General features: G+C 44.5%; 1 protein-coding gene across 1 annotated transcript in view; it reads right to left on the bottom strand.

The window, feature by feature from the left end:
- Positions 1–14,744: 14,744 nt before the first annotated feature.
- The window catches only part of FHDC1 (FH2 domain containing 1), a 30,899-nt gene continuing 18,071 nt past the window's right edge, over positions 14,745–27,572 (bottom strand). Inside the window, exons 6-11 of the mRNA XM_009487726.2 lie at positions 25,711–25,781; positions 25,501–25,608; positions 24,520–24,590; positions 22,049–22,166; positions 19,859–20,023; positions 14,745–16,790 (exon numbers count right to left, since the gene is read on the bottom strand). Coding sequence (XP_009486001.2) covers positions 14,745–16,790; positions 19,859–20,023; positions 22,049–22,166; positions 24,520–24,590; positions 25,501–25,608; positions 25,711–25,781 — 2,579 coding nt within the window. The remainder of the gene's footprint in view (positions 16,791–19,858; positions 20,024–22,048; positions 22,167–24,519; positions 24,591–25,500; positions 25,609–25,710; positions 25,782–27,572) is intronic.

Below are 27,572 nucleotides of genomic sequence, written 5' to 3'. Positions count from 1 at the left end.
GGCTCCTCCTTCTTGCTTTCTTTAAAATAAATAAATAAATAAATAGCAAAGCTTTGTTTTCAGTGCGTGGCAGTAGAGACAGATTCCTTACTAGAAAGCATCAGCATCCTACATCTCAAAAGCTCAGAATATCAAAAATTGCCAGAGAAGCAGCACAGCTCTGTGGACAGCAGGTGATGTAAAACACTCTAAAGAAAGGAGGGAGTCTTTAGAATATTTTCTATTAGATACCATATCCATACAGCACATTTCCTTCATCCAAAGTGCCTCGTAAGGTGCTTTGTGTAGACCTCTAATTCATATTTTGGATGCCTTATGGTACATTTCAGTAGTTAAACTCAGGCACACACCAAAAGGAAGCCCTCGGTTCAGATGCTGGGCTCTGCTGAAGTTGCAGCAGTTAAGACATCACGCTGACAGCGAGCAGTCCTGTAGTCACACAGTTAATTTTAGGGTGTGCGATTCGCACGGCCCCAGATACCTGTCCTGAAACAAGAAGGCTTGGCTGTGGTTGTTGGTTGTTCCTAGCGGACACAAGGCACCCCTGGGACCAGGCCAAGATGAATATTAACATAATCCAATTATGACGAATAAAGTGATAAAAGACGTCAGAGAAAAAAAAAAAAAAAAAAAATCAGGGCAAGCTGAGCTTTCCTGTTCATGAAAACAAGGTGCCCGTGCCCAGCTTGCAGGGCTGAGCACTGATGTGGGGGCACAGGGGCCGGGTTTCCTGGGGGGTCCGAGGCCCCCGCCACGCTCACCCGTGCGCTCCCCTCTGCGGGAAGCGGAGGCAGGGGCTACCCCACCTCCTATGCCCGGCGGGACCGCGGCCTCGGCTGGGTCACTGCCAACACACCAACACCCAGTGGCACAACAGGCGGCACAGAGGCTACAGATGAAGCTCAGGCGTCGGTGAAGGACTAAGAGCGGGCTCCTTTGGCTGTATCACGGTGAATATCAGGGGTACACGAGCTGTGCTTCACCTCTGGCTGCCTATGGTCCCCCCGGGAGCACCCCCTTCCCCGAGCATCCCTTCTTGGGCATGAGGCCCCTGGGGCTCCTTTTCCCCTCTGGCGAGCAGGGCAATCAACCAACAGATCTCCTTGCTTCTTTGTCCATCCCCATCACTATGTAGCTCTTGAAAAACCTTTTTTGGCCATATTTGTGCATAAAGCAGGCCCAAGAGAGCTGTGGGAAAATAAACAACTTGTTTCTTTTGCGCTCAGAACACTTCCAAATGCTTTTGCTTTTCAGCCACTTCACTGGAGAACATCTCAACAATCCTCTTCCATTTATAGACATGATTCAATGTTTTTAGCTCCTTTGGGCACCTCCTCGTCTCTAAAGCTTTCAGGGAGCACAGGCCACCTCGGGCAACCAGCTGCAGGTGCCACACTTCCAGCTCCCGTAGGAGTGAGATGCGGAGACCAGCGACCGCCCAGCGCCCCTTCCCATGCACACACGGTCTGATTTTTTAAAACCTGCTCAATAGGAAAATATCCGTATTTCCAAGATTACCCAACTCGCCACACTGCAAGCTGTTGAGACACCTCTCTCAAAGAGCAAGCCTTGTGTCATTTGCTGCATTTGGGCAGTGCCACACATGCTGTGCTTATGACTCAAAGAGCAAGCGCAGTGGCTAAGGGAAGTCCTTTCAAAAGGCTCCAGATTCACTTCCAAGGACCGGGCGCGTTCAAAGTTCACTGAGCCCAAATTCGGCATTAGCTGCCTGATGTCATTGCAATTGCAGCTCACTTCCTTAAAACCCTGCAAGCCAGAACAAAGCTGGTATTCACGGAGGCCGTGCAAATAGTGCCCTCGGTGCTCTGTCTCTGGCTTGGGCCATGCTCAGATGCACGCTTGCACTAGCGAAGTAGCTGTTCTGGAAAAGGCAAACAGCCTTTTATCTGATAGTTCCCATTTAACCTGCAAAATTAATTAGAGACATTCCCAGGTCATACAGTGCATCCCGCAGGTGCAGAGGGATCCTTTGCCCCAGTTTAGCAGCCTGTCCCTTTTACCAGGGAAGCAATTGGGCTGCCCTGAAATGGGCAAATGTTAAAACCAGACTGGGAAGCTGAACAGAAGGAGGAAAACATACCAGGCCAATTGTCACAAGTACTTCAAATGTGGGGCTTGATACCTTTGGACCAACACGCTGCTGAGAACCACCACGTTCACCCTCAGCTGAGATTTTTACGAGGCTTTTCCGTGACACATGCCAGCGACGGGCCTGGGGAAGGGAGAATTAATGGACACGAGCAGGGGTGGGCTTGGGTACGGTCTGATGGTCTACAGTGAGGAAGTCCCATCTGAGATCAGTTTCTTCAATCCTATCAGTGCTTAGCCCCAGATTTCATCATCTAACCTGCACTGTTAGATGTGGTTAGCCACCAACATACACCTAACAGAGTCAAGGAATGGAAAGCAGCTGACAAAATATTACTTTGGAGATTGTCAGCAGTATCCAATTAGCACTGGCACGTGGGATGCCTTGCCTGGGAAGAGGGATGACGGCCATCATGCTCACAGCTCAAGGAGCAAGCGCATGCGGGAGTTGGTCCTTGCTGACTGCTCCTCGCCACAGCCTGCTGGCTTCCCACAGCCCGGGCGCATGTGTCAGAGCCAGCAGATGCAGCACCGTCACCGTGAAACCCCAGGTATCCCTGGGATAATGTTTCCTCCTCTTTCTCCTGAGGTCTGAGCTCCGGCTGCCAGCAACAGAGGCAAGGAGCAGCTTTGAGCTGCTTCACTGTCACAGATGCAAATTCCAGCTCCATCAAATCCACTCCACCAGCCTTTCTTGACAAACTATGAGTTGATTTTTAATTTCTGTAAAATTCCCAGCCTTGTACAATTTCAAGCCGATTAAAAAAAAATCAACCAATTTTCTGCACTAGTCTTGATTTTACAAGACCACACATTTTAAATAACTAGCCCTTCTCGTAGCTTTTCAAGGTTTGTCCTAGGAGAAGGAGCACAGGGTTATTATTTTTCATATTTGAAATCAGAAAAGACCACTTGATGCCTGCTCAGAAATCAGCAACATCTTTGAAATAATGACAAATCCAATGGAAATGGAAAACTGCCATGAATTATTTTTTTAGAAGAGGCAAAAGCACTTGCTTTCAGCTGGCATTAAACTTGAGTAAATCCTTCAGCTGGGTTTGGCGAGTGAGTTTGAACCAGTATTGCGGTAACCCAGCTTCATGGGCAGGACACAGTATGCAAAGATTATGTCATCAGACTTCATGTCGTGATCACCCAGGATAGGCAATACCTCTTGGAGAATCATAAAAGTAAATGAACACAGGCAATGCAAAGAGAAGTACTTAAAACTAAGTCCTTTGTGGACCGTGTGCCATATAATTTCTCCTTGCCTTACAGGTTTTGTTAGGAAAGCCACCCCAAATTTGTGTGTATCTTGCAGTCTCTTCCTTCCTTCCCTGCAAGAACAATCTTTGCCCTGTTTGGTCCCGTAACACTGAATCACATGCCCGGTTAAGTCACCTGCAAGCTCTTTGCTGAGATGTCATTTTCTCCGGCTCCGAGAGGAGAGCTCCACGTGACTTTATCCTTATTCCCCTCAGCAGGCAATGAGATCATCCTTCTGGTGGCCCAGGAATTGCTGCAAGTCTTCTCAGGCTGCAGTGATTCACGGGGAAGCTGCCGGAGGTGGCTTTGGTGGAGCATGGCACCTGTGACTCACCGCCACGCTGGATAAACACCCGCACCGCAGCGAGCTGGCGGGGCGCTGGCTGACCTGCGGCTGCTGGAGCAGGGCTGGTCCCAAACAGCAACTTCAGAGTCCTTCCTCCCTCCACCCTGCTCCAGCTCCAAAGAGTACAACTCCTTCGGTTGCCATAGTGCGAGGCTCCGCAATAACATCAATAAAGAAAAATGACCCAGGATGAGGCCATCTGTTTTATAGTCCCCTCGAGGCACTGGAGCAAAGGTGTTGCGCTCGACTGAGAGACGTTTCACTGCTGTGGCACAGTGAACAGGAGCAGCACGGCTCATGTAGGGCCAAAAAAGGAAAAAGCTGGGGAAAAAAAGGAAAAGAAGTAAGAGTCCCCTCTTTCTAAAAGGTGGCCTTAAAATTGAGAAGATGGTCATCACAGTCAAAAAATGGTCAATTGAGAAGCAGGTGGCATAGCCGCCATTTAATCTGTAGAATAGCTCCAGGCTCCTTGTCAGCCTTAGCGTAAGGGAAGGAGGGAAGGAAACCCAGGAGAAGAGGGGACAGAGTCAGAGTTCCCTTTTTAAAGGATTTCAGTAAATTAATCATTAGATATTGCCACTCTCCTTAATTACAGAATACTCAACACAGTCCCAAGGCAGGAGGGAGAGAGGTTTACTACAAAATACATATCCCTGGCTTAAGGGACAGCAGGACAAGGCCAAAGAGCTGCAGGCCGGCTGCAGAAGACAACAAAGGGCCGTGTCGATAGGGTTTATCAGCATCCACGTTGTCCCAGTCAGGCAGAACGGAACAGTGAGCACAACGGGTCTGACCACAGACAGCCCTGGTGATTTCCAGCAGCATTCGGGCTCTGTAATTGGCCAGATAGTGGATGCCTAGTTAAAAATAAACATTTAAACACAACCGCCATGTAGTTCTGAAACAAGTCCCTTTTGTTAGTCACATTTTTAGAATCACAGAATTGTTTAGGCTGGAAAAGACCTTTAAGATCATCCAGTCCAACCATTAACCCGACACTACCAAGTCCACCACTAAACCAATTAAGGGTAGAGTAGCAATTTCATGTTTCCTGGCTTGGTGGCTGGATCATTTATAATGAAAGTAAAGACTAGGAATCAATAAGATTGGAGAGGACCTCTAAGATCATCAGTCCAATCATCAACCCGACACCACCATGCCCACTAAACCATGTCCCAGAGTGCCACGTCAACCTGTTTTTTGAACACTTCCAGGGATGGTGACTCCACCACCTCTCTGGCAGCCTGTTCCAATGCTGGACTACCCTTTCCGTGAAGAAATTTTTCCTAATATCCAACCTAAACCTCCCCTGGCACAGCTTGAGCCCATTTCCTCTCGTCCTATCGCTAGCTACTTGGGAGAAGAGACCAACACCCACCTCACTACAACCTCCTTTCAGGTAGCTGTAGAGAGCGATAAGGTCTCCCCTCAGCCTCCTCTTCTCCAGGCTAAACAACCCCAGTTCCCTCAGCCGCTCCTCATAAGGCCTGTGCTCCAGACCCTTCAGCAGCCTTGTTGCCCTTCTCTGAACACGCTCCAGCACCTCAATGTCTGTCTTGTATTGAGGGGCCCAAAACTGGACACAGTATTCCAGGTGCGGCCTCACCAGCGCCGAGTACACGGGACAATGTGACAGAGGCAAAACTTGGATTACCAAGAGTGGTTTTGGGAAACCACTGCAGCAAACACAGGTCCAACCTTTCAGAGCTCCCACCCCATGTCAAAATAAATTCTAATGAACAGATTTCTAAATAGTTCCTGTGGGTCCCTCCCGAGGCCAGTGGTCAGGCGGGAGCCTGCCAGCCAGGGCCACCCTCCCAGGGCAGCCTCCGGCCACGTGTAGCCGTGTGGGGACCAGCCGAGAGCCAGCGCCTGTGAGCAGGAAGACTGACGCTGATGCCAAAAGCCACTGTGCTCTGCTGGGAACGAGGTCCCCCTAGCTCAGCCCGGCAGCGGGAGCACATTGGGATGCCCTCTCCCACGCATTTCAGAACCCTGCACTGTCCCTGGAGCGCGGGCTGGCCCCAGAGCCGCTGCGGGTCTTCACCGGGGGAAATCACAGCTCCTTTTCTGCAAAGGCTTAATCCAAGAAGCAGAAATCCGGTAATAAGTGCTTGCAAGTTTGGCACACAGCATTGTAACAGATCCAGTTACCAGCAATTAGACACTCCACCCCAATTAATTTGTGCTAGAAATACTATGACCATTTTAAAGAGAGAGGTGATTATCTGTTCAAAGTATTTACCAAAGGTTGGGGTGACTTCTCTGTCATTTAAAATGTCGTATATTAAGGTTCGACATCTTATTCAAAGGTATTTACTGTAGTTTAAATGACACTTATTCAGAGAAGTATTTTCAGTAAACAAGGGGTTAGACTCGATCATACAATGGACCTCTGTGATTAGTCATGGATCCACTTTGCCAATTCATGCTGAATTTTCAAGCTACACATTCTCGCAAATCTCTGCTTTGTAGTCTTTTATAATACTGTAGGTTGTTTCTACAATTACAAAATGTCTCCTGCTGTATTTCCACATGCCCTTCTCCCACAGCTTGCTTATGCCACATTTCATATTATTTCAGATACGGTCTTTGTGCAGGTTGGGGACGCCACGGCCGCTGGGACCCCGGGGGTGCAGGGCTGTGCCCGGTGGGCTCGCTCCTCCACTTGCTGTGCAGATGAAGAGCAGCAAATGATTTTCAGGATGTTTCTCACAGTAGTTTAAAGAGCTCCCACCTGCTAATACCCCACTCCCAGCCACTCATCCCTGCCTCTGTGCTGTATCTTCAGCTGGAAACTCATCTGTAAATTATCTTGCAGAGGTCTGGTTTCAGCTGGTTATTTTGTTTATTGGGTCCAAGTGGTCAGTGAGAATTGGTTATGCTCCTACTGCAAGGTACACACGGGGAGAGCAGGGGTTAAGATTTGAGTTGAGCATTCATGTTTTCCCTATAGCCATCTCCTTGTTGCGTTACTCAATATGAAGTCCTTCAGAGCACGACTGTGATCTGGGACCATCTCCACTGGGGTGCGAACCGTTCTCGTGTATTGCAGCAGCCACTGAAAGCACCAGCAGGAGCTGCCACATGATCCAGCCCACCCTCCATCCAGTTGAGTTACATACAAGTCTCCGGCAACAGATTGCATCAAAACCTTCAGAGCAACACAGGCGGTATTTTCTGCAAGGAAAAAATATTCACTAGATTTCTAGGCTTACCAGTTAGCTGCTGCTTTACACACTCAATATGAGCATTTGTATTACTTGGGATCACCATAATGGCTCTATCCTAAGTGTGGGGGTGCTGATTTCATTAGAAAAGCCACCTTGCAAGAAAAGACGTGCATCAGAAGTGTCACATTTATCGGGAGACTTGCTGCTTAGCTCTATACATGTAAACAGGCATCCCATCCCGGAAGACACAAGCTAGTCATGAGGAATACTTGCTGAAACTTAACTATCCTATTTGGCCCTAAGTCCTTTAAGAACAGGGTAAGCAAACATCTGCCAGGAAGGGTTGAGCTAGAGATAGCATTGTCTTGGGGCAGAGGGACGGACTCGCCAAGTTCACGAGGGCCCTTCCTCTGCTTCCCGCACATCGATTACGGTGCTGCCAGCAGCTGCCCACATTCGCCCGTGCTCAGGTTAACAGCCCCGGCCTGGCTACTGAACATCTCTCACCTCTCCTCCTCTCTCTTCATCCAAAGTGCAACTGTCCACCCTTTCCGACAAGCCTCTGCAACTTTCAGTGGTTTTTTCCTCTGATTTCTTTTAAGCCACAAACTTATTTCTTTCTTGCACCCCGTAGGTTCCCTTCTGCTTTCTGTTTTTTCCTCAGAATTCTTTCCCCACTCCTGCCTTCACTTGCTTTACTGACTTCACATCACCATCAGCCAGCTAAGGCAGACTAGTATTAAAAAATACAATATATTCCTTGGACTAGGCGGCAAACATTTTTCAAGCCACAGTCTACAGAAGACGAGCGTTTTCCTTAGTGTTTTCCCATCTTCAGCACCCTTATTTCAGTAGCGAAATCATATACGTCCCTCTTATAACCACTCTGTGCCGAGAACAACACCCTGCGGCCCTCAGCAAAGAGACCTACGTGTGAAGTTAGCCCTTCTTGGAGCAGGAGGCTGGGCTAGGTGGCCTCCAGAGGTGCCCTCTCAGCTCAACTATTCAATGGCTTAGGCTACAACCTCCTGGGAGGAAAACCCATCTTAAACAGGATGCAGTCCTTTTTAGAAAGAGCATGTGTGAGGACCAAGTACTCGCAGCCATAAACAGCGCATACCCTATATAAATACACTATGCATGCGTTCCAAGTGCTCTCCATTTTATGCAGTGATTAGTCACTTCCAGCAGAAGGAAAATGGAGTAGATGCTCTCCAAGAGCCATCTCTGGGCTTCTGAGTGCTGTCTCTTGTTGTAAAAAAGTCTTGGTCCTTACCCTATGAGAGAAAACCAAAATCTACTGGAGCCTTAACCCATACCGTGAAAGCTACGTGCTAATTTTAGAAACACTAATACAATTATTTTGCTCTGATGCACAGGGAAACAGCACTGAACTGACTGCACAAACCTATTTTGCTTGTAATACCGAGATTACGGGTGGGGTTAGGAATCACTGCGCCAAATGGCTTTTTAAGCTGTTGTCGACAGTCTGTCATTAGGGCTTTTTCGACTCGAACCGCAAAGCGAAATTACTCACACCTTTATTTGAACAGACTTTCCTCGCCCACCTCTGCAAAATCAGCCCATGCACTCAGCTCCTCAGCTCACCCTCCTGCCCCCCCCGCCCCCCGCAGGCTGTTGGCCGTAGGGGGGTGAGCGGCGTTCATATAGAAAAGGCGCAAAGATGCACTTCTGCTCGACAATAGCCTCCTCCCTCCCGCTACTCGCTCACAGTGACAAGGCAAAGCTGCAAAATGCAGACACATAAACCTTAAAAACTGAGTCCATTTTGTTGCTCTATTCCCACATCTTACTGGAAGTTGGCAGCGAAAGGTCTCAGCTTGCAGATTTTGCAGACAGACGTTTGGGGCAAGACTCACATTGGCAGAAAGAAGAAAGCAAGCAATGGCGCGAAACGGCCACTGGAGTCAAGAAATGGAGAGAAAGCAGGGTGAAGCAAACGGAAGAGTACGGAAAGCCTGCCATGTGAAAAGAAGATAAAGAAGAGGGATGAGTTATTAGTGGAGGCTGGAAAATTTAATAGAGGAGGATGGAAAATTATAATAGGAAATAGGAGTGGGAGGAAGCGGTCGTGGGACGTAAAGGGGCAAATACAGCTGTAAAAGGGTGGGGAAAAATCAAAACCACATTTATGCCCATTTTTTCATCCTAAAAAAGGAGATTACAGATTTGCATAGGGAATACGTCTGAATCAGTTTAAAATGCTGCATGAGAAATACCAGAAACCAAAACACAAAGCTAGTTAGCAACGTGTCGTATTTTCAGCCCCAGAACTCAAGTGACTCCAGCAGTTCTCAGTGAAATGCTTTCTGCAGCGATTCAGTGGAGTCAGGCACAGGGGAGTCCTGATTTCTCCTGGAGACTGTGGTTTAAACCTGGACCTGCCAGAAACCGCAGCCACTCAGGGAAGCGTGAGGATGCTAATGAGAGAGAGAGAGAGAGAAAAAAAGGACCCATATGGTTTTCAAAAACTTGTCTCCAGTTGTGCCTATCCATTTGTCGTCATCACATTTTCCCTTATGCACATTTCCCTAATTTCCGTAGGCAGCACATCAGTTAGTGGGCTTCAGTAATTCGTAACACCTATTGCGCCTGCATCCATCTTAGAAATATATTCAGTTCCTTCGCAGAACTCGTGCTAGCCCACCAGAAAGATGCAAAATCTGACTCTTTTGAAGAAACCTTCAAAAGCGCACACAGAGGCTCAGTTCGTTTGTTTCCCTAACCCTACAGAAAAGGACCCTGAGGAGTAAGCACTAGGGAAATGATGCAGCTGTGGCTGGGTGGATGGTTTGCACCCATCAGCCCTGCTTTACTGCTCTCTGTTGAAGGTAGCTTTTTTACTTCTAATGACGATGAAATGCAGGAGTAATGGGAAATAAAATTAATTGTAAACGATTATTTAGAAGTGGAATCAACTGTTTTCTAGCCAGCTCCTTTTGCATGCCCAAATGAGCATCGTCTGTTTCAGAGCAAAGAGGAAACAGTCACTTGGATGTGCTCTGAAGCTAAACGGAGTTCCTGCTTTTATGCCTGTTTTGCTGCTGGATCACTGCAGCCACTGAAAATACCAGGTGCCCCTGTGAAGCAGAGAGTTGTTTGAAGCTACCAGCTCTATTTATCAAAGTCCTGTTGTTTAAAGGAAAAAAAAAAAAAAAAAAAAAAAAGTGGGTAGAGTTCCTATCTTTCCTCCACTTGACCCAAGAGGAGGCATCAAAGGTTTTTGCTTTTTTTTTTTCTCTCCTCTTCCCAATAAATAAGGATGGCATAGGATAAAAAAGGAGCTATTGTTCAGATGTGATCAAAAGCAGAAGAGACACATCTCTGTTCAAAGGGAGTCTGTCCAGAGCCTCTGCTTCAGATGGGGTGAGCGGTCTCAGCAAGGCGTGCAACTCTCTCCCCTCCGTGCAGACCAAGGCCACCCCTGCCGAGCATTTGCTCGGCCACTGCAAACCTCACCCTAAACACCACCGCTGGAGTCGATGTGCTAATGCCTCCTCTGTGCTCCCCAGTGGTTCACTGCTAAAAGGAAGGACATCAGCAGCTGGAGGTTAATAAGGATTTTTCTTTTCTTGGGTTTGGTTTTCTTTTTTTAATTGGAGCGAGTTGCTCGCTGAGGCAGTACATACCCTGCAACCTCGGCGTTCAGCCTGAAAAGACACAGAAACCAGCTCTATGGCAAGGAACAACCACTGGCTGGAAACAACTTCCTCAAAGTGCAAGTAGTTGATGCTGGTGGTGGCAATCACACGTTGGGAAGAGAAACACGCTTTTTTGCAAGAAGAACCTTCACACATCGTTCGCCTCAGTGTCACTTTCTTTTACAGTCGCAAGGATATTTGCTCAGCCGCCGGCTTTAACAGCATACAAGATTTCCAGAATGCATCTTCCAGCCAGGAGAACAAGACAGATTATTTAATATTGGCTTACCAGTAATAAAGGAGTAACGTATTTCTGGCTATTTAGATAGTGACGTGGCTAAAACAAACTCCTTTGCTTTCAGCAGCTGTTAACGATACCTGCAGGGAGCTGTTCCCAAGGCAGTTATCTCTGGCACTGGCGGCAGTAGGATGTAAACAGCGTGTATCAAGTTAATGGAAAACACGGAGCAGCCAAATCTGAACGGAGCCGTGTTTAGCTGGGCCTCTCTCGCGGGGATTACGTTCTCACGTGTAGCAGCAGCGGCGGCGCTGGCTTGCGGAGGGCAGGTCTTCTGGGGGCGGACAGCCGGGGCTCTGCTGCAGCGCTGCTGGAGCAGCGCAGCCCGGCCGGCGCGCACCGAGCTGGGGGCGAGGGTATGCGATTACCGCCGCGGCGTACGAGCTCGGGGTCAGCGCCGAGCTAACGCGCCGTACGCCTCCAGCCTGGAGCTGGCTCGTGTCTGGTTAGGTCAGAGCCAGCGTGCGGCTGTCTGCATCCGTCCACGCAGACATAGCCTAAGATTAGAAAGATAGCGGTGGGTTATTTTGAATGACATAGTCCGGACTTGTACACTGTGGGAGGTGTGATGGGAACTCTTTCTGTCTTTCTCGATCATTTAATGAGCTGTTGTAATGAAGGATGCTCTGAGCCCCTCATTTGTATGCAGTTCCCACAAGAGATGCGAATATTAAATTCCGCTCAGTATGAATCAGCAGCTCTTACTCCCACAGCTCTTTCCCCTATCTCTCAATCTCCACCAGCTCCACAGCTCCAGATCCCCTCACGGTCCCCTGGGCTCCCCCACTTCGCTGCCACCTCAACAGCCACCCAAGGAGGGAGTCGCGCCCCTGGCCACAGCCAGAAGCATCGGCAGTTCGGCAGAACAGAGATGGAGAAAAGGTCTCGGTTCTTTCTTGAAAGCCGACTGCAACCAGGCCAGCCCCGTGGCCTGTTAGCGTTTGGGAAAATTGCATGACATGGGAAATTAAACCTACAGGGCATCGCTGTGTCTGACAGCTGGTAGTTTAAATAATGAATTGGTAATTATAAACCCTTTTGAAATAAAAATGAAGTTTAAAAAAAAACACACAAACTTTTGAGACACACCTTTGGATGGTGAAGGGCTTTCCCACGTAGATTCCACCAGCAGCCATCACTCAGCACTGGCAGACAGCAGGTGCTTGCCACTCCGTACGGGGAGAGACACACTCACCAAACGAGAAAAGTCAGGGGCTAAACAAGTTTGCAAATAGCAGCAATTCCAGTCCAAAAATCATTTCCATAGCAGAGGGGAGGAAGTGCTCCCTGAGGACAAGGAGGCTGGCTGGCTTTCACTTTTTTTCTGCTGAATATATGTTCTTTTGTACGCAGTAAAGAAGGGAAAATAATGGGAGAATGGGACGAAATGTAAAAATTCAGAATTGCAGTGTAAAAGTCACCACCTGCTCCTGCAAAACAGGCTATTCTTTATTTCCAAAGTCCTGGGAGTTGTAAACCAGGATTTCTCAATAAAGTGTACTAAGCTAAAAGGCATGAAGATAGCGACAGATCCAGACTTGTTAGTGCCATGAACATTTGTCTTGGCCACACCATACTGTGTGTACACAAAGTGCTGCATCTACCCTCTCATGCCTTCCATGTCATACCCAAACCTGTGCAGAAAGTCCCACCTCAGAAAATGTTCAGAAACTGAAGTTAAATTGCGTGTCTTAGTTTAAAAACAAACCTAGCATTTTAAATGTCACGATTTCTGCTGTAAAGTCATTCCTTTTGGGACTTTCCTACAGTCACCTACACCCCAACTCCAGTTGCTTGAGATCTCCAGGACCAAAGCCAAGAGTATAACAGGAAGGAGAAAGTACAAACCTCATACCCAGTAAATGGGAACTTTATTAAACTACCGAGTTACTCCGAAATGTATAAATGTTCCATTAAATACATTCAGTTTTCTTTTACACAGATTTATAGAAATTTATTTACATATTCCAAACACATTTAAATTATTTTTCAAGCTCGCTACCAATAAAATTTTTTGGGTTTTTTTTTTTTTTTTAAAAAGGAAACAAGTCAATCATCTGCTCTTGCAGATGTGCATACATACACACAGATACAAATAAGAAGGGAGATGCTTTTGTATCTCACCCACAAGGGAGGCAGTATCCAAAAAGCTTATAGGGTTTCAAGCAAAAATTTGCCCCTGCCAAAAAGCGGGCTATATAAATTCTCCCTGTGGGACAGACTCAAACAAGAGGCCCTTTGCAATACTTCATGGTGTTTGGGTATGATGTCTGCATCAAGATTTGCTGGTACGTGGGAAGAGCTAAAGGCCCCTTGCCAAACTCAAAACACAGAGCTAGCTGTCCCTGATACTAGCCCGTGAGAAGCATCTGAGCAACTAAATGGCTCATTCTCATCGAATTACGCTCTCCCAGCACTGAGGGATAGAGCAGACAAACAGATCTACCACTAGCAAGTCAATGCCACTTGTCCAAAGAGATTTTCCTTTCATTTTTTATTTTATTCTTAAATGAGGCTTCATTCATAAGTGAATAAAAAGGCAACTCTTTAAATAAGATGCTTAGGAGAACAGCGAGCAGCTTCCCCACCTACACACATTTCTCTTGGGGAGATGCACAGCATGCTGAACAAGTTTTCCCTCATTCTCCGTACCTTAGTCTGACAGGAGTTAAAATTTGTATCTGCAGGAAAAAAGAGGTGTTTTTATTTTGTAAAAAGCTTATCAAACACCAGTTTAATTCATCTTTTAGAGTCTTTAAAGATTAAAAACCACATTTGAAGCAACCAAGGAAGTCTACGAAAACATTGTCATGCGTAAGCTCTGTGTTTCATGCTAAATATTCATGTTGACAAGGAGAGGGAGAGGAGGAGGAGGCGGCAGCAGGGAAACTAATGGCTCAATCAGAGCCATTGCAACATTCAAGTAATTTGGTAGTAGATAAACCAGTGGAAACACGGAATGGTACGAAAGTGCTCGGCACTACAGCGCAGCCTTCAAGAGTTGAACTGCAAACATCCTTGATATGTATCATAAATATATGGCACTTCTGTATGACCAAAAGCTGGCAAGTTTGCTTGTGACCGAAACAAGTCAGGAGTAGTCACCATCCCAATGGTTACTGAAGGCCCTTCCACCAGGCACAGCCTCCGGCCATGCTACTCGATGCAGCACCAGCCATATCTACTTGTGCATGCAAGACAATGCTGCCACATTCTTGGAGAACAAGCCCCCTGCCCAGCAGAAAGCCTTCTCCAGACACACATACACATTCATAAAACATGCTATAAATTCTTCAGTGAGGTTAAAGACAGCCACAAACAGCAAATGTCTCATTTTACTATTTTTTGGCCAGCAGTTCCTAGTCTGTCCAATTGCCAGCAATGGACTTCGCAACAGGCAAAACCAGTTCCTGAATCCGAGGAATCGAAAGTGATGGAAAGCACAATCACCTAAGTTTGTTTTCAGTACTGTTCCACAGGATCCACTTTGACATCGAATAAGGAACCAACCAGCACAAAGGCTTGAGTCTCAGGAAGAATCTTACGTACACAAAAACTGGCCTTTATCCATGTTTTCTGTCACAAAGAATTTCATCTTGTAGTTTAACTTCTTAAAACTTTTTGGCTTTTGGTGACCTTCTGTATTAACAAATACGCAAAGATTTGCTGTTACGCTCGCATTACATCACAGTAGCTTCAAATACATTCAAATTCATAAAAAAGGATTTAGACCAGAACACAACTACTTGCCCTTTTCCAACAGTGTGCCGTACTTTAATGAGCACATGATGTTGCTTATCGGCAATGTTACTGTTTTACGGAATTTCACGACACAGACATCCAGTGCTTGAACAAGTGTTCACATTCCAAGATTCGAAAAAACCTCCCCCTTATTTCAGTAATGGCTTCAGTATTTTACCAATTGTGGTCCGGTTTGCATCTTTCAGTTTAAGAGAGGCCTTTTCCACTGTTCCCTGCTCACTTGGTGCAGGTTCTACTTTAGTGCTGACAGCTTCTGCCTGCAGGATGCTTCTTCCAACCAGTCTGGCACTACTCGCTCTCTTTAAGGTACTCACACTGTTCTCCTTCGGAGTCGGATCATCAGAGGTCACTGCTGGCTTCACTTTAGGCAGCCTCTGGGACACAGACCTTGTGATAGTTGGAGGTTTGGATGAGCTGGATAGATCCACTTTTGCACGCTTTGAAGAAGAAGCCACTGTATTCCTCGCAAAGTTTGGGACAGCGGATGGTGTTTTGGGAACACTGACTGTGGCAACCTTCGTGTCATCTGTAGGGGTCTGGGGTTTTACGCTGGAGCGACACATCTTCATTTCATCTATCTTTGATTTGACATTACTCCTAACAGGTTTAGAGCTTGGCTTCTTGAGAGAGATTCTGTCTCTCTCAAAATGAGCACTGCTTGAGGTGACAGTGCCCCTTTGTAACTTTGGCTCTTCTACCGACATGCTATGCCTGTAAGGACTTCTTGGCAGCGTGTCTGTTGTGCCTCGGACCGAGCTGCGACGAGACAGCCGACTTTCCACTGTACTAGTTTCACGAAGTGCCGGCTTGGCTTCCGGCTTTTTCATGCTGCTCGGTGCTCTGTTTGACCGAGAAATAGGCACCACTTTCCTCATACTTTCATTCTCAGAGGCGTTCAAAGTTCTTACAGGTCTGGAAGGAGCTGTGTGGCTAGGGCGAGTGCCAGTGGATTTTGAGGAGCTTGGAGATCTATCTTTGAGCGAGTTTCTCTTTGGTCCTGCTAGGTCTTTATTTTTTATGGGCTTTTCTTTAGGAAGGGTGTGCTTGCTACTGGCATCATCCTTATCGTTTGCGGAAGTGTGAAGAGACAGATCCTTGGCAGAAGCAGAATTCAGGTTTGAGAAGAATGTTCTAGCCCTGTATTGAGCATCATTCCCAGAAGAGCGTGCTTTGCCAGCCTCACTTCTTATTTCATTGCCTACTGATTTAAAATCGTTTCCTTCTTCAGAGTCCAATGTCAAAGAACAATCAGTCGTCGTATCCGACACGTAGAATATTGGCCCATCTTCCCTACTTCCCGAAACACTTGTATCCATAGACATGGGGCTGCTGCTGCTGGGCTCTGAAGCTTCACTCTTGCAACCCACTGCCTTGGCTTTATGGTCGTGGGCCTGTCTGGAGCTTCTGCAAGCTGGAGGCAGGTCGTCATCGGCAGTGCTAAGGGAATGAAAGCTTAGATCATCTAGAGTCTCCAAGTCTGTTCCACCAGCATCCTCTAAATATATCAAAGGTGTATCCTCTGCAGGCTTTGCTCCTTGAATATCAAACTTACGTAATCCTTTAACAAGTTCACGCTCCTCAATTGCAAGGGCCAGAGCATTTATATCTGTGGACTCCTCGCAGGACACATTGGAAGCGTGCATGTTGTAGTCAGTGCTTCTCTGCGAGTAACGGGCACCAGGACCGGTTGAGCCACTGAAGTGACTGGGCTGAGCTGGAGGCACCTGCAGTAGGCCACCACTTTTCACTTTGGTTTCAGACTGCTGGTGTAAACCCAAGGTATTTAAGTTGAGATCTCTCGTTTCTTTGGATTCAGTCCAGGCTACGTTTGGTCTCGCTTGTCGGGTGTTTGTACGGGGAAGGCTATTAAACTTGTTTGGATCCTCATCTTTTGAGATTTCCAGGAAACTCTGCAACTCCCTGTCTGCAGTAATCCCCAAAGAAAGTCGAGAGCGTCTAGAATTGGGGTTTCTGTACGAAGGGCTTTGAGGTCTTTGCTGCAAGAAGGGAAGAAATTCTTCAAGTCCTTTTTTGGCCAACATCTCCACATCATTTTCACTGCTGCTCCGCCCAAAGCTCCCAAGCTCTCCAGCTGCCCAGGATCGACGCTTCTCCTCCAGCTCCTTTTGCCTTTGCAGACTATGAAGTTCCTGGATCTCTCGCTCCCTGTTTTCCTGACAAGGAAAAGCATAAATAAATGTCTCAGAGGACAGCGTCCTATGCATGAGAACAAGTCACACTTCTTTATCTTTCCCTTTATTTCTTCCCATTGAAGTTAGCTCCTACTGCTATCACCCTCCCCTAACCCCCAATACATACACACACACACACACACACGTGTGCACGAAATCACCATGGCAACCACAGCTTGCAACCATTAACCATATAGAGAGCAGTTCCCTGCATAACTAATGCTGGTGACACATCAGTCTGGTCAGCCTAAGAAAAAAATGCACAAATCCCTGCAAAGACCAAGAACGTGACCTATCAAACCCACGTAGATATCAAGTCCAGCCAAAGAGTTCCTGCTATAAGACGGAGAGCTTCAAGTCCCCACTAAGCTTAAAGCTGGCCGTTTTATTATGTCAGGTCTTCTACCTGATTATTACATTCATATTTTAAGACAAACTTGTCTAATGAGCACACAGCCAGTGTGCTCCTTCCATCCTCTCTTATTACAATTGCAACTGTTCCTCAGCAAGTGCAGTTTCTACGGGGTGCTACTAACCTCTGACTTGAACATTATCGATTGGAAATTTTGTGAAAAGACATTACTTAATTGCATATGAAAGCAAACAGAAAAGTTTACATAATGCCTCACAATCGTTAGCTAGACTATCAGCTGACACCACTCAAGGACCATTAATCCATACCGCATTCCAGTTTTGGATCTCGTATTCACTGTTGGCTTCACAAACTGGCAACTACTGCACAGAAGTTGCCCAGGGCAGGCTGGAGGGTAGGCAGCTAGGCTGAAGGGTTTTGGTTCAGGAAGCCATAGAAAGAGGTAGTTGGTGTTTGAAAAACAACACAGTAACGCCTTTTTACTAAAATCATTAGCAGTGGATTACTGCAAATATCAACATTTTAACTGTCACCTCTAGGCTTCAGATTTAATCTAGCTGAACCTTCGGTTGAACTTACCAGGTTATTTTCCGAAATGGAGAACCTGGTTTTCTAGAGTCAGTACAGATGTAGCAAAAGAAAGAAGGGGGAGGCTAGTCTTGACAGAGGATTCAAAAATTACATAATTTTCCAGCATGTTGTTCAATCTGTTCTGAGCAATGACACACTATTTAAAAAGAACCCACACCTATATTTATCTGAAGCACTGTCTAGTTTGATCTTCCCATTGTTGTGACAACAGAAGAGCTGCACAGCTAGAAAAAGTTGCCTGAAAGCTTTCAGTAAACAAAAAAGCCTAATGCTGAAGCTCTTTTTGATGAATGGGTTAATCTACACCTCTTAAAGTGGATTTGAGACTACACTGGGCTCTGAAAGACAAGATGCTTTAGAGACCTAGGAAACGCGAACTGCTAAGAAAAGAAAAAGAAAAAAACTTGCATTTCAGGAAAAATGTCTGTGGCAGGAAGCTTGCTTTCACAGGTATGGAATTACGGAATTAATTCTTGCCAAATGCTAAAGCTCGACTTTAAATATCCCATTGTAAAGAGAAATGGTTAAAAATAGTTGTAGGTATTATTATCATATCCCATATTAGACACAGAACATTTTAACCTCACCCAAAACATGTTTCAGGAGATTTTATTCAAATGAAAAATCTATTTTAAGCGCACACAGACATGTTAAAAAATTGCAAAAAATGTTTAAACGTTTGAAATATGTGCACAAGGCCACTGTGGTATGAGCCATCTTTTTAGACTGCTGGCTGTGCTGTCCACACATCACATCACTTGTCAGAACTGCAATCTTTATTCTGAATTGTTCTGTTAATTTTGTAGGGACAGAGGTTAATCCCCACAAAATACCTAGTAAGCAAGTCTCCTCAATATTTGCAAATAAGAGACTAATTTTTCATTTTTAGAGTGTAACTACTTACTACAGAGAGAGGAGGGAAGATCCCCATTGAAGATCCCCCTGGACCTCGAAGTAATAGCTATCCAACAACCACTTGTAACGCATGACTGTGAGTTAAATCCCCAATCCCAAATAACTGAACATGTATGCATGAAGTCACCTCTCACTAAAATGTCTGCAATAGTTACCACCATTTGGTTCTATATATTTGTATAATGTTCACACACAAGCGTAAGTACATGCCATCTTGGGTGGTAAAGTGTAGGTAAACTAACAGTACAAGAGGCGTGTTAGCTGAACATCCTGTCAGCTTGCTATAAATCAAGATTGTTCTCTCTTTTCTGAACTACAGCTCTTCTACCAAGTGCTGTCAAATGCAGACTGCATATGGCAGAAAAACAAAAATGTGTGGATCCATCTAAATCATGCCATTTATAAAGGCCTAAAAAATATTTGTAACAATAGGCAGACTTTGCTGAACCAAAACTGTAACCAATGCTGATAGTGCTCCTTTGTCTTCGTAAACTTCTTGAATTATCTGGGACCAATTCAGGGTACTTAGCAAATGAACGGTCACACTGGGGATGAGGTATCTTTGTACTGTTGGCCTGTTTAATTTCTTGAGTTTTCACCCACAGAAAGCATTTGAAAGAACAAAGTAGAAGACGCAGTCCTTACTGAGCTTGGCAAAGTGTGTCTGGTCATGTAAAGGAGGGCAGTGGAGAGGCTGACCTCGTGCTGATTCAGGCTGGTACGTTCATGTAACATGGTGCCACATCTCAAGGCCTTTCCAGTGATCTAACATTACCAGTCCAGGGCCTGAACAGTGAGCGCTAGTCAGGAAGTCTGCGCAATCTGTTTCACTGCTCAGCTTAGCAATCACCAACCTCCTCACCAAAAGAGAGGGAAGGAGCTCGCTTACAAGCAGGCCAGTAGGCTCCCCTGACGTATCATCTCAATGGTCTAGTCAGCCTGCAGCAGAAGATGCAGAGCAGCGGGACTGCGCACCGGACTGGGCAAAATGACCATTTCCCACCTGGCTTCTGGCAAGGAATGCCTACAAGAGGGCAGTTTGCTGTAGCCATTCGAGCAAATATACCAAATACCACAAGATATAAAACGTCCCTTAAGCAGAAAAAACAACTTAATTCATGTGAGCCAGTATCTATTTCAAATGTGTGACAATCTCTTTCAGTGCTCTTACCTTAACAGCTTTGTTGAATCTTATGCAGAAGTCCCTAAATATCTGGAAACATTCATCCAACTTCATAGTTTCTTTGTCTTCACAGAAAAAGTCAATGAGAGCATTTCCCTCCTTTTGTAATTCTCGTTTCTGGTGTTCAAGCTCCTTTAGATGTCTTATAGCAAACTGTAGCAAAAAACATATATGGAATGAACCAGACAGAAAAATTAAGGTCACAACAGGCCATGTATATGTTAGGAACTTAGGAAATTAATGTTTCAACCTAGGAGCTGTTACAGAGCCCAGGACAGTGACAGACCACTTTGGAGCCCCTTGGAAGCTCCACATGCCTATTTTCACATTTTCCCCGCCACTTTCAACTAAGCATAAATGGATTAATTCCTTCTCCTTACTTTTCTGAAAAAAACATGTGGATAAATTCATGGATACACATCACAGAATCAACTCCTTCCTAAGTTGACCCTAGACCACAATAAAAAAGGTTTTCATGCCAGAATAGGAAGGAACCGCTGGAAATACGTGTATTTTAAAACATCCAGAAAACATCCCCATAAAGTAGCGCTTTGAATCATAAGTGTAGAGCTATACAGACAGGATTGGAGCAGATTAGTGGATCTTTCAGGAGGAAGAGAATAAAGCTGTGGTTAGTCTTTGAGCAGCAGAACTGCTTAAAACACTTTCAGCAGTTGCCCCTCTTTGTCCCTTATCTGCATCACCAGCCATTCACTCCCATCCTTGCACAATCCCAGATCTGAGACCACATGTGGCTCAAAGTAACCTGGGAAGAAAAGTTAATTTTCAGACAAATCTGTTCTCTGACACTGTCTAACTCATGATCACCTAAATACTTTTGATACGGCAGCACCAGTGTGGGAATAGGCAGCTGGAGGCACTGGCGACCATTTAAGCCAACCCTGCTGCCACAAAGTTACTTGGCAAATTATGCCAATAGGGTAGGAACAAATCTTACTTGTTAGTCTTTAAAAAAAAAAAAAAAGCACCCAATAAAAAGCTGGATTGAAGATAAGCTGGACAATTGATGAAAGCATACATAGAAAATTAGTTCCTCCCACATATTTCAGTAATTTATTCATGAGGATGAGATAATGAAAGCTGACTTTTAAATCAGCTTGGTTATCACCTGTAATTTAGAAAGAAAAACCGGAAGTGTTTATGTAAGGTATGCATTTGTAAAATGATTTTTTTCCCAACATTTCTTTTGGAATGTGGCCTAAACAAGGTTGTAGTGTTACATAAAACCAGCTATTAAATTAAAAAAAATCCCAAACGTGTTAGAACATAACATTAAAGAGTCTGGGTGCAATGGATAAAAGCCAATAATTCAGAGTGAATGAGGACAGGTATTTCAATCTTAACCCGCCCCTTTCTTCATCAGCTTCTCATCTCCCAAAAAACTGCAAGGACTATTAACTACATTTGCAAGTTGAAAATCAGGGCGGGTTAAGTTCCAGACCAACACCTGCTGTCTTACTTTTAATAATTATCTATAGCGTGAAACAGAAAAATCATTTAATTGAAGTATAATACATATTTCTCCAGGCATCACCACATACTCAGAAAATACCAAGAACTCTGCTTCAAAGTTAAGTGCTATGCACATTCATGTCTATAAAATCACTGCAGTACTGAAAAAGAAAAGGAGAACCACCCAGAAGTAATGGTATGGCTCAGAATACTACACTCTGTGCTAAGGGTAAATTAGTAGAGAAAACTGTCCCTTAACCTTCCAGCTTCTAACAATATCTCTTCAGCCACCACAATCAGGATTCATATGCATAGCACAGCCTTGGCTAACACAGACATGCTCCGGTATAACATAACATGCAGATACTGTATTTTGGGCAGCTGTCAGGTATGAAACCAGAGACCAATCCAATTGTCTTATATTTTAACTACTGATCTTCATCAGTCATTTCACAGGCATTGAACATGCTTGCCTAACAAGCTTCAGGCAATGTACACTCAACATCCCTCCCTGTAAAAACACAGTCCTTCCAACACTCTTACTTGACAAACAGCGTGTAGTTGGAACACCTTTGTACAACTGATAGGGTAGACATATTAAAACAATGCTTCTGTTTATTAACATGTCCACACAAATTACATTGAGTTGAGGAATGCTCCTGTATTCAGGCAACAGTAACACATTAACATGGATATCCTACAAACCTGGAGAAAGCCTTCCATCTGGTGAAAGAGTTTTGGGTCACGCCGAATGCTGTCTTTAACAGATCTTGCCTTGAAAGACAACGAGTGGAGCTCTGCTTCTACATTATCAATGGATAACCTAAAAATATACAGAGAATGTTTATCGAGGGGGAAAGAGTTGCCCACAGGTAGGCACAATATGCTTCAAAAATAGGTGTTTAACATGAGGTGCAGCCTGGCTATCAAACAAGACCTGCCTGTTCAGGAAATCGTTCCAGAGTAGACACTGAAAGTTAGGAGAGAGATAAGCACATTTTTTCTTATTTGCAACCTGAAAAGATTCCCATGGGGCGTGGTTTCATAATTAACTCCAGCCAGTCCTACCCAACCTTAGCACAAGAAAGGGTAAAGCTGCCCTGCCTCTGCCCAGGTGTTCCTTTTCTCTCCCTGGTACCTGTGCTAGCACTCATTTTCCAGATGGCCAGCCATATCTGTATACTGAAAATTAACCTAGGAAAGGAAAAAACCAATTTGCTTCCAGATGGATAATTTGCTCGGTACAGTTGATTACATGACTGTTCAAGTGCAGTAGCTGGCACAAAAAGGGGGTCACAAGGGACTGTCAGCCAGGACTACCCATTTTGGCAGTAGCATTTGGCATCATGAAATTGCATGTTACATTCTTCTAAGCAGTCACAGCAATGCAGCCTACACAGTCTCAACCCAGCAGTTAACAACATTTCATCCTTCTACCACATACCAGCAGCAGAGCTGCTCCTGTGGAGAGGTAACTCAGAAGTCGAAGACCACAGGGAAGAGCTCTGATCTGATGTAATCTAAGCTTTATCCTGGGAGACCCATGTCCCATACAATGGGAGCTCCCACACAAATCTGTCAGTCACTTTGAGAGTAAATGCTTCTAAATCTATGGCATTTCCTTCACAAGAGAACTGAGCTTTGCCTAGGAATTGAAGCACTACAGTTTCCAAAACGATAAAAATTAACAACTGTACACATGCTCCTAACTAAGGTCATTTCATCAGCAGCACGACTTTAAAACAGTAAAGCTGAAGAATTTGTGGCAGACTTATTGAAGTGCGCATGGCAGCAGATGGTGACAGCATGCGTAAGTTTGTCAGTGCACACACAGATGAATATAATGTATGCTGGTTTTCCTCTGCTTACTTCATCTGCAAAGGTTAGTTCCCTATTCTGGGCAGATCATGGGTGTTTTTGCAAATAAGAAAAGCAGCAGAAGATACGGGCTCATTTTTCTGCCTGTGAAGGATGAAGAAGATGGCCTACAAGTAAAGAAGGCAAGACAATAAAAAATAAAGAACATAATGGTAGCTGTTTTAACATGCTCTAATTGTGAGGATTTATGAGCAACTTGTACATGACAGTTGTCTCTAATAAAGATCTTCCTCATGCCCAATGGTGAGACATGTATTTCATTTTGTTTCATTTTCCTGTACAGAGTGCATTCCCTGAATAGATTTCAGCATGAGTTACAACAGAAGATTTTCAGCATTAACAAATGTGATCAAAGAACAAAGTGGTTAGAAAAAATATCACCAGATTTGGGATTCTGCCTGTTCCCCTGCTGTTTGCCAAGGGGCTTGGATGCCGAGGGAAGCTACATTCCCCAGCAGGCCACATGGCAGACTGCCAAAAAGGTGTGTGGGTTGGATGGCAGAGCGCCACACAGGTGGTCCCTCAAAAATTTTCTGATTAACTCCATGGCCACTCCTTTGCTCAGAAGATTTCAGAGTCCTTTGCAGACGTTACTTAACCCTGCATCAGATCTCAGAGATTGGATCCATTTTACAGCTGGGAAAAGAATGTAAATAGATTGCCCAAAGCTCAAGAGCAAGGAAGTAGCAAAATTGGGAATAGAACTCCACCATTGATAGCTTCCAGTCTTGGGTTTTAGATCACACTGTCTCACAAAAGCAAGTACAGTTACTGAGGTATAAATCAGGTTCAGTTTAAAATTATGCATCTAAAGACTTTAAAATGAAAACAATACAGAGCCCCAAACCCTTCAGATTTTTCCATCCAAGACAGAAATGGAGAAGCAAATGAAATATCAAAAAGCATCTGACAGAAGCCAGGGCCAGTACCTGTACCGGGTACCAGATCTGGAAAAGTACTCTAGCCTGCTCAGAGACAGATGAAAATTGGTTTAAGGAAAACCAGTAACATGCTTTTAGTTCAATCCCTTAAAAGTTAGAGACATGCACATGTATTTGACAGACACAAAACTACCAAAAACCTATGGAGATCATGTCATAAAAAACCTCACACCTGAAGGCACATTGCAAGCATACTTCTGCTAGCAAATGGAAATGAAGCCCTCAAAGCTATAGCAAACATTTGTAAAGATCTCAGGTTTTGTGCCAAGACTTCTCTGAATACGCCTCATTGCTTCACAAATAAGAAAACTCCAAGTCACAGTCTAACCATAAGTTCTCGGTTTTCTTTTGACTTACCTGGCAGCATCATGAACATCCCTAATTTTTTCTGAAAAGTTGAGAAGAGCAGCATCTTTCTTTTGGGCTTCCTGAAACAAACAGAACCAAACCAAAACACACACAGTCCATTAACATTCCACCACCATGCCAAAGTCCCTAAGTCCAGCCAGTTCTAAAGCCTCTGGGAGGGCACTTAAAGGTTTCTCTCCTGCACTGTTTTTCTTCCCGTTCAATCCTAACACAATTGAGCGGAGGACACCCCTTAACAAAAGGCAGGGATCAAAACTGGAAACTTTAAACAACAGCTTCCATTTTGCAGCGTACAATAGCTGCTTCTGCCAGTGAACACAAGCCACATGTATTAATAGGGAATGTCAGGGAAAGAACAATTTACTGATGCCCATTGTTCAAGCAGATACGATGTTTCCTGCACAAACATCAATTAATACCCTATTGTTAGCTGACTGGAAATCTGTTAAGCCAGTTTGTACACAGATAACCAAAGTCACACATAGAAGCATTTAAATTCTCTCCCTTCTAAAATCAAGAAGTCTGAAAGGAAGGAAAAATAACTTGAAAAAAGCCTGCAGCAGCTTTAGAAATGCATGTCAGTCACCAAGGGAGAGAAAAAGAAAGAAACCCTCTACCAAAAACGCTGCTCAAAAGATTCAACAGGAAGATTGAAAGAATATTTATCAAAATAAGCCATTTCCCCACTGTAAGAATTCAGGACAATAGAGGAAAAGCTACAATGAGAAAGTTAGAGGAAGGCAAGCTTTCACATGATACAAAAAACTTAAGTTTTCCATGGGTTTCTGGATAGGATGACCAGACATAGGTAAACTGGTGAAATTTGTGGCAGGGGAAGAAAGGTGAAGATTAGGATCAAAGCTGTAAAAAAGCTGCTTTCTCTGAGGTACATGGCCCCTTCTGTTGTCTATTATCTATGGCTCTACATTTGTAAAAGTTGCTTATATCAGCAAAATAGTTTTCCTATACCAGGGCAACAAAATGCAGCAGACTCATCCCAGGTTTGTTTGCTTTTGTGTCCGCCAGCTTGAGCAGTGACGACAGTTTAAATCCAACAGCATTGCCAGCATAACCTCCCTAAAAAGAAACAAGTACACAGCTGAGGCATGACATTAGTGGACTGCAATACTAAGAAGGAAGTCTGGTCAATCAGCCATCTCCATTTGAGATGTCACTTACCGCATTCATAATATTTCCAGCCTGAAGGACCAAGTGCAGTATGGAGTGCAGTTCCTCACAAGTCATTAGCTCTGTAAGGAACAAGAAAATTGCTGTCTAACAATTGTTTGTTTAGAAATATACATAGTCACTTACCAAACTCCTCTTCAACTCAAGCTTTTAAAGGTGAAAATTTTTATTTTAACAGGAAACTACAACAAACTGAAAAGGTTGGGGGGAAAAAAACGGTACTATATAATTCAAATTCACAAGCACAGTTGACAAACCTCAAGTATATGTTCAGACTTTAGCTTAGCAAGTGTAGTATTTCCAAGGCAACCCCCAGCAGCTAACAAAACATTTGGGGCCTAATCCTGCAATGTGCAAAGTGTCTAATGCAAGTGGTTAAGTATCCTCACCACCTACTAATTCCAGCATGAGGCAAGTGTTCTGCAGCCTGCAGGATCCATTTGCCATCTGCCGGGATTGGGCTTTTGAACAATTATTCTTTTTTTGGGAGACTTAGCCATCAGGCCTGGAAAGATAACAGGCAATGTTTAAATTTCCCTTGCTTATCCCACTCCTGCTATGAATCATCATTTTATTTCTGTATGATCACCAACTCAGAGCAGCATTTACCTTACTTCAGTCACATCAAAGATGATTTAGCACAGTTATATTCAGTGTGATGCAAAGAGTCAAATGGAATAAAACTGCCTTTTAAAGCTTTTCCCTCACAGAAGCCTGTTTTGTACATAGTTCTTTTTTTTTGCAAAACGCACATTAGTGCTCTATCTGAATTCATACACCTTTCCACCCAGCCACATATGAACACAAAACAATATATGTGCTTAAAAGTCACCAGAGGGATGGCCTTAGAAATAAGATACAGAAGTTCAGAACTGTCGAGAATTAATAAATTAGCATTACACAAGTGGCACAGCAAACCAAGCAACTCCAAATTTGCAAGTGCCCATATGACAAGAAAAATAACATGAGCTGGTTTTAATGTAAGGTACTTTATTTTACACTTATGAACATAATAAAAGGTGGAATCCTTTTGATTGCAGTGTAAACACTTTTAAAAACTATTTTGCTTCGAAGTTCACATTTTGTAATTTACCCTGCATTTAACTGCTCAATACAACACACTAATCTATCATTTTGGAAGCAGACAGCCCTTGTATCTTTGGACTCCAGTATTAGCAGCCTAAAAACATAGAACTAATCAATAACCTTTGATCTAACAAGCTATAGGTAAGGAAGCAAGGAGGAAGAAAGAGGAGAGAATACAAAAGAGAATACCAAATTTCATAAGGCCAAGAGGAGAAGGCAACTTCTAAAGATTTTGCATAGTAAGAGCCTGCTCAGCGTCACTATGAGATACATCCATCTGCAGGCTAGATGAGAATCCATCAGGCTATTTAGACCATCCTAACCCTTAGTGATTATCAGAGTGAGAATTTAGGTAAATATTCTCTCAGCTTAATTACAAGGAAAGAAACATAGGAGATAGGAATAGAAAAGTAGACATAATTCCTAAACAACTTCGGGCTAACAACAAACCCTGGAGTGAAGAGACCAGATGGAGAAGAGTGCATGACACAAGTGGACTGAGAACAAGGAAGCTCAGTCAGTCTGATTTGCATGACTGGCCTGATGAAGGAGCTGGAGACCAAAGCGTCTCCTCTGGAGGGAATAAATTCATCAGTTCACAGATGTCCTGGGTGAAGGACATGAAGGACAATAGGGCGCGGCTGCTTTTATACATAACATATTCCCTTACATGTGTCTGTTGCTCAAAACACAAAGAACAATGATTTGAAAGAGATCCCAATAAAAGGCCAAACTCCAACCTCAGCCTAAGCTAAGGCACATCTTTC

This window comes from Pelecanus crispus, chromosome 4, assembly GCF_030463565.1.
Source record: "Pelecanus crispus isolate bPelCri1 chromosome 4, bPelCri1.pri, whole genome shotgun sequence".
In the NCBI taxonomy this organism is placed as follows: Eukaryota; Metazoa; Chordata; class Aves; order Pelecaniformes; family Pelecanidae; genus Pelecanus; species Pelecanus crispus.
Note: the sequence above shows the minus strand (reverse complement) of the source record. Positions and strands in the feature narration are given on the sequence as shown.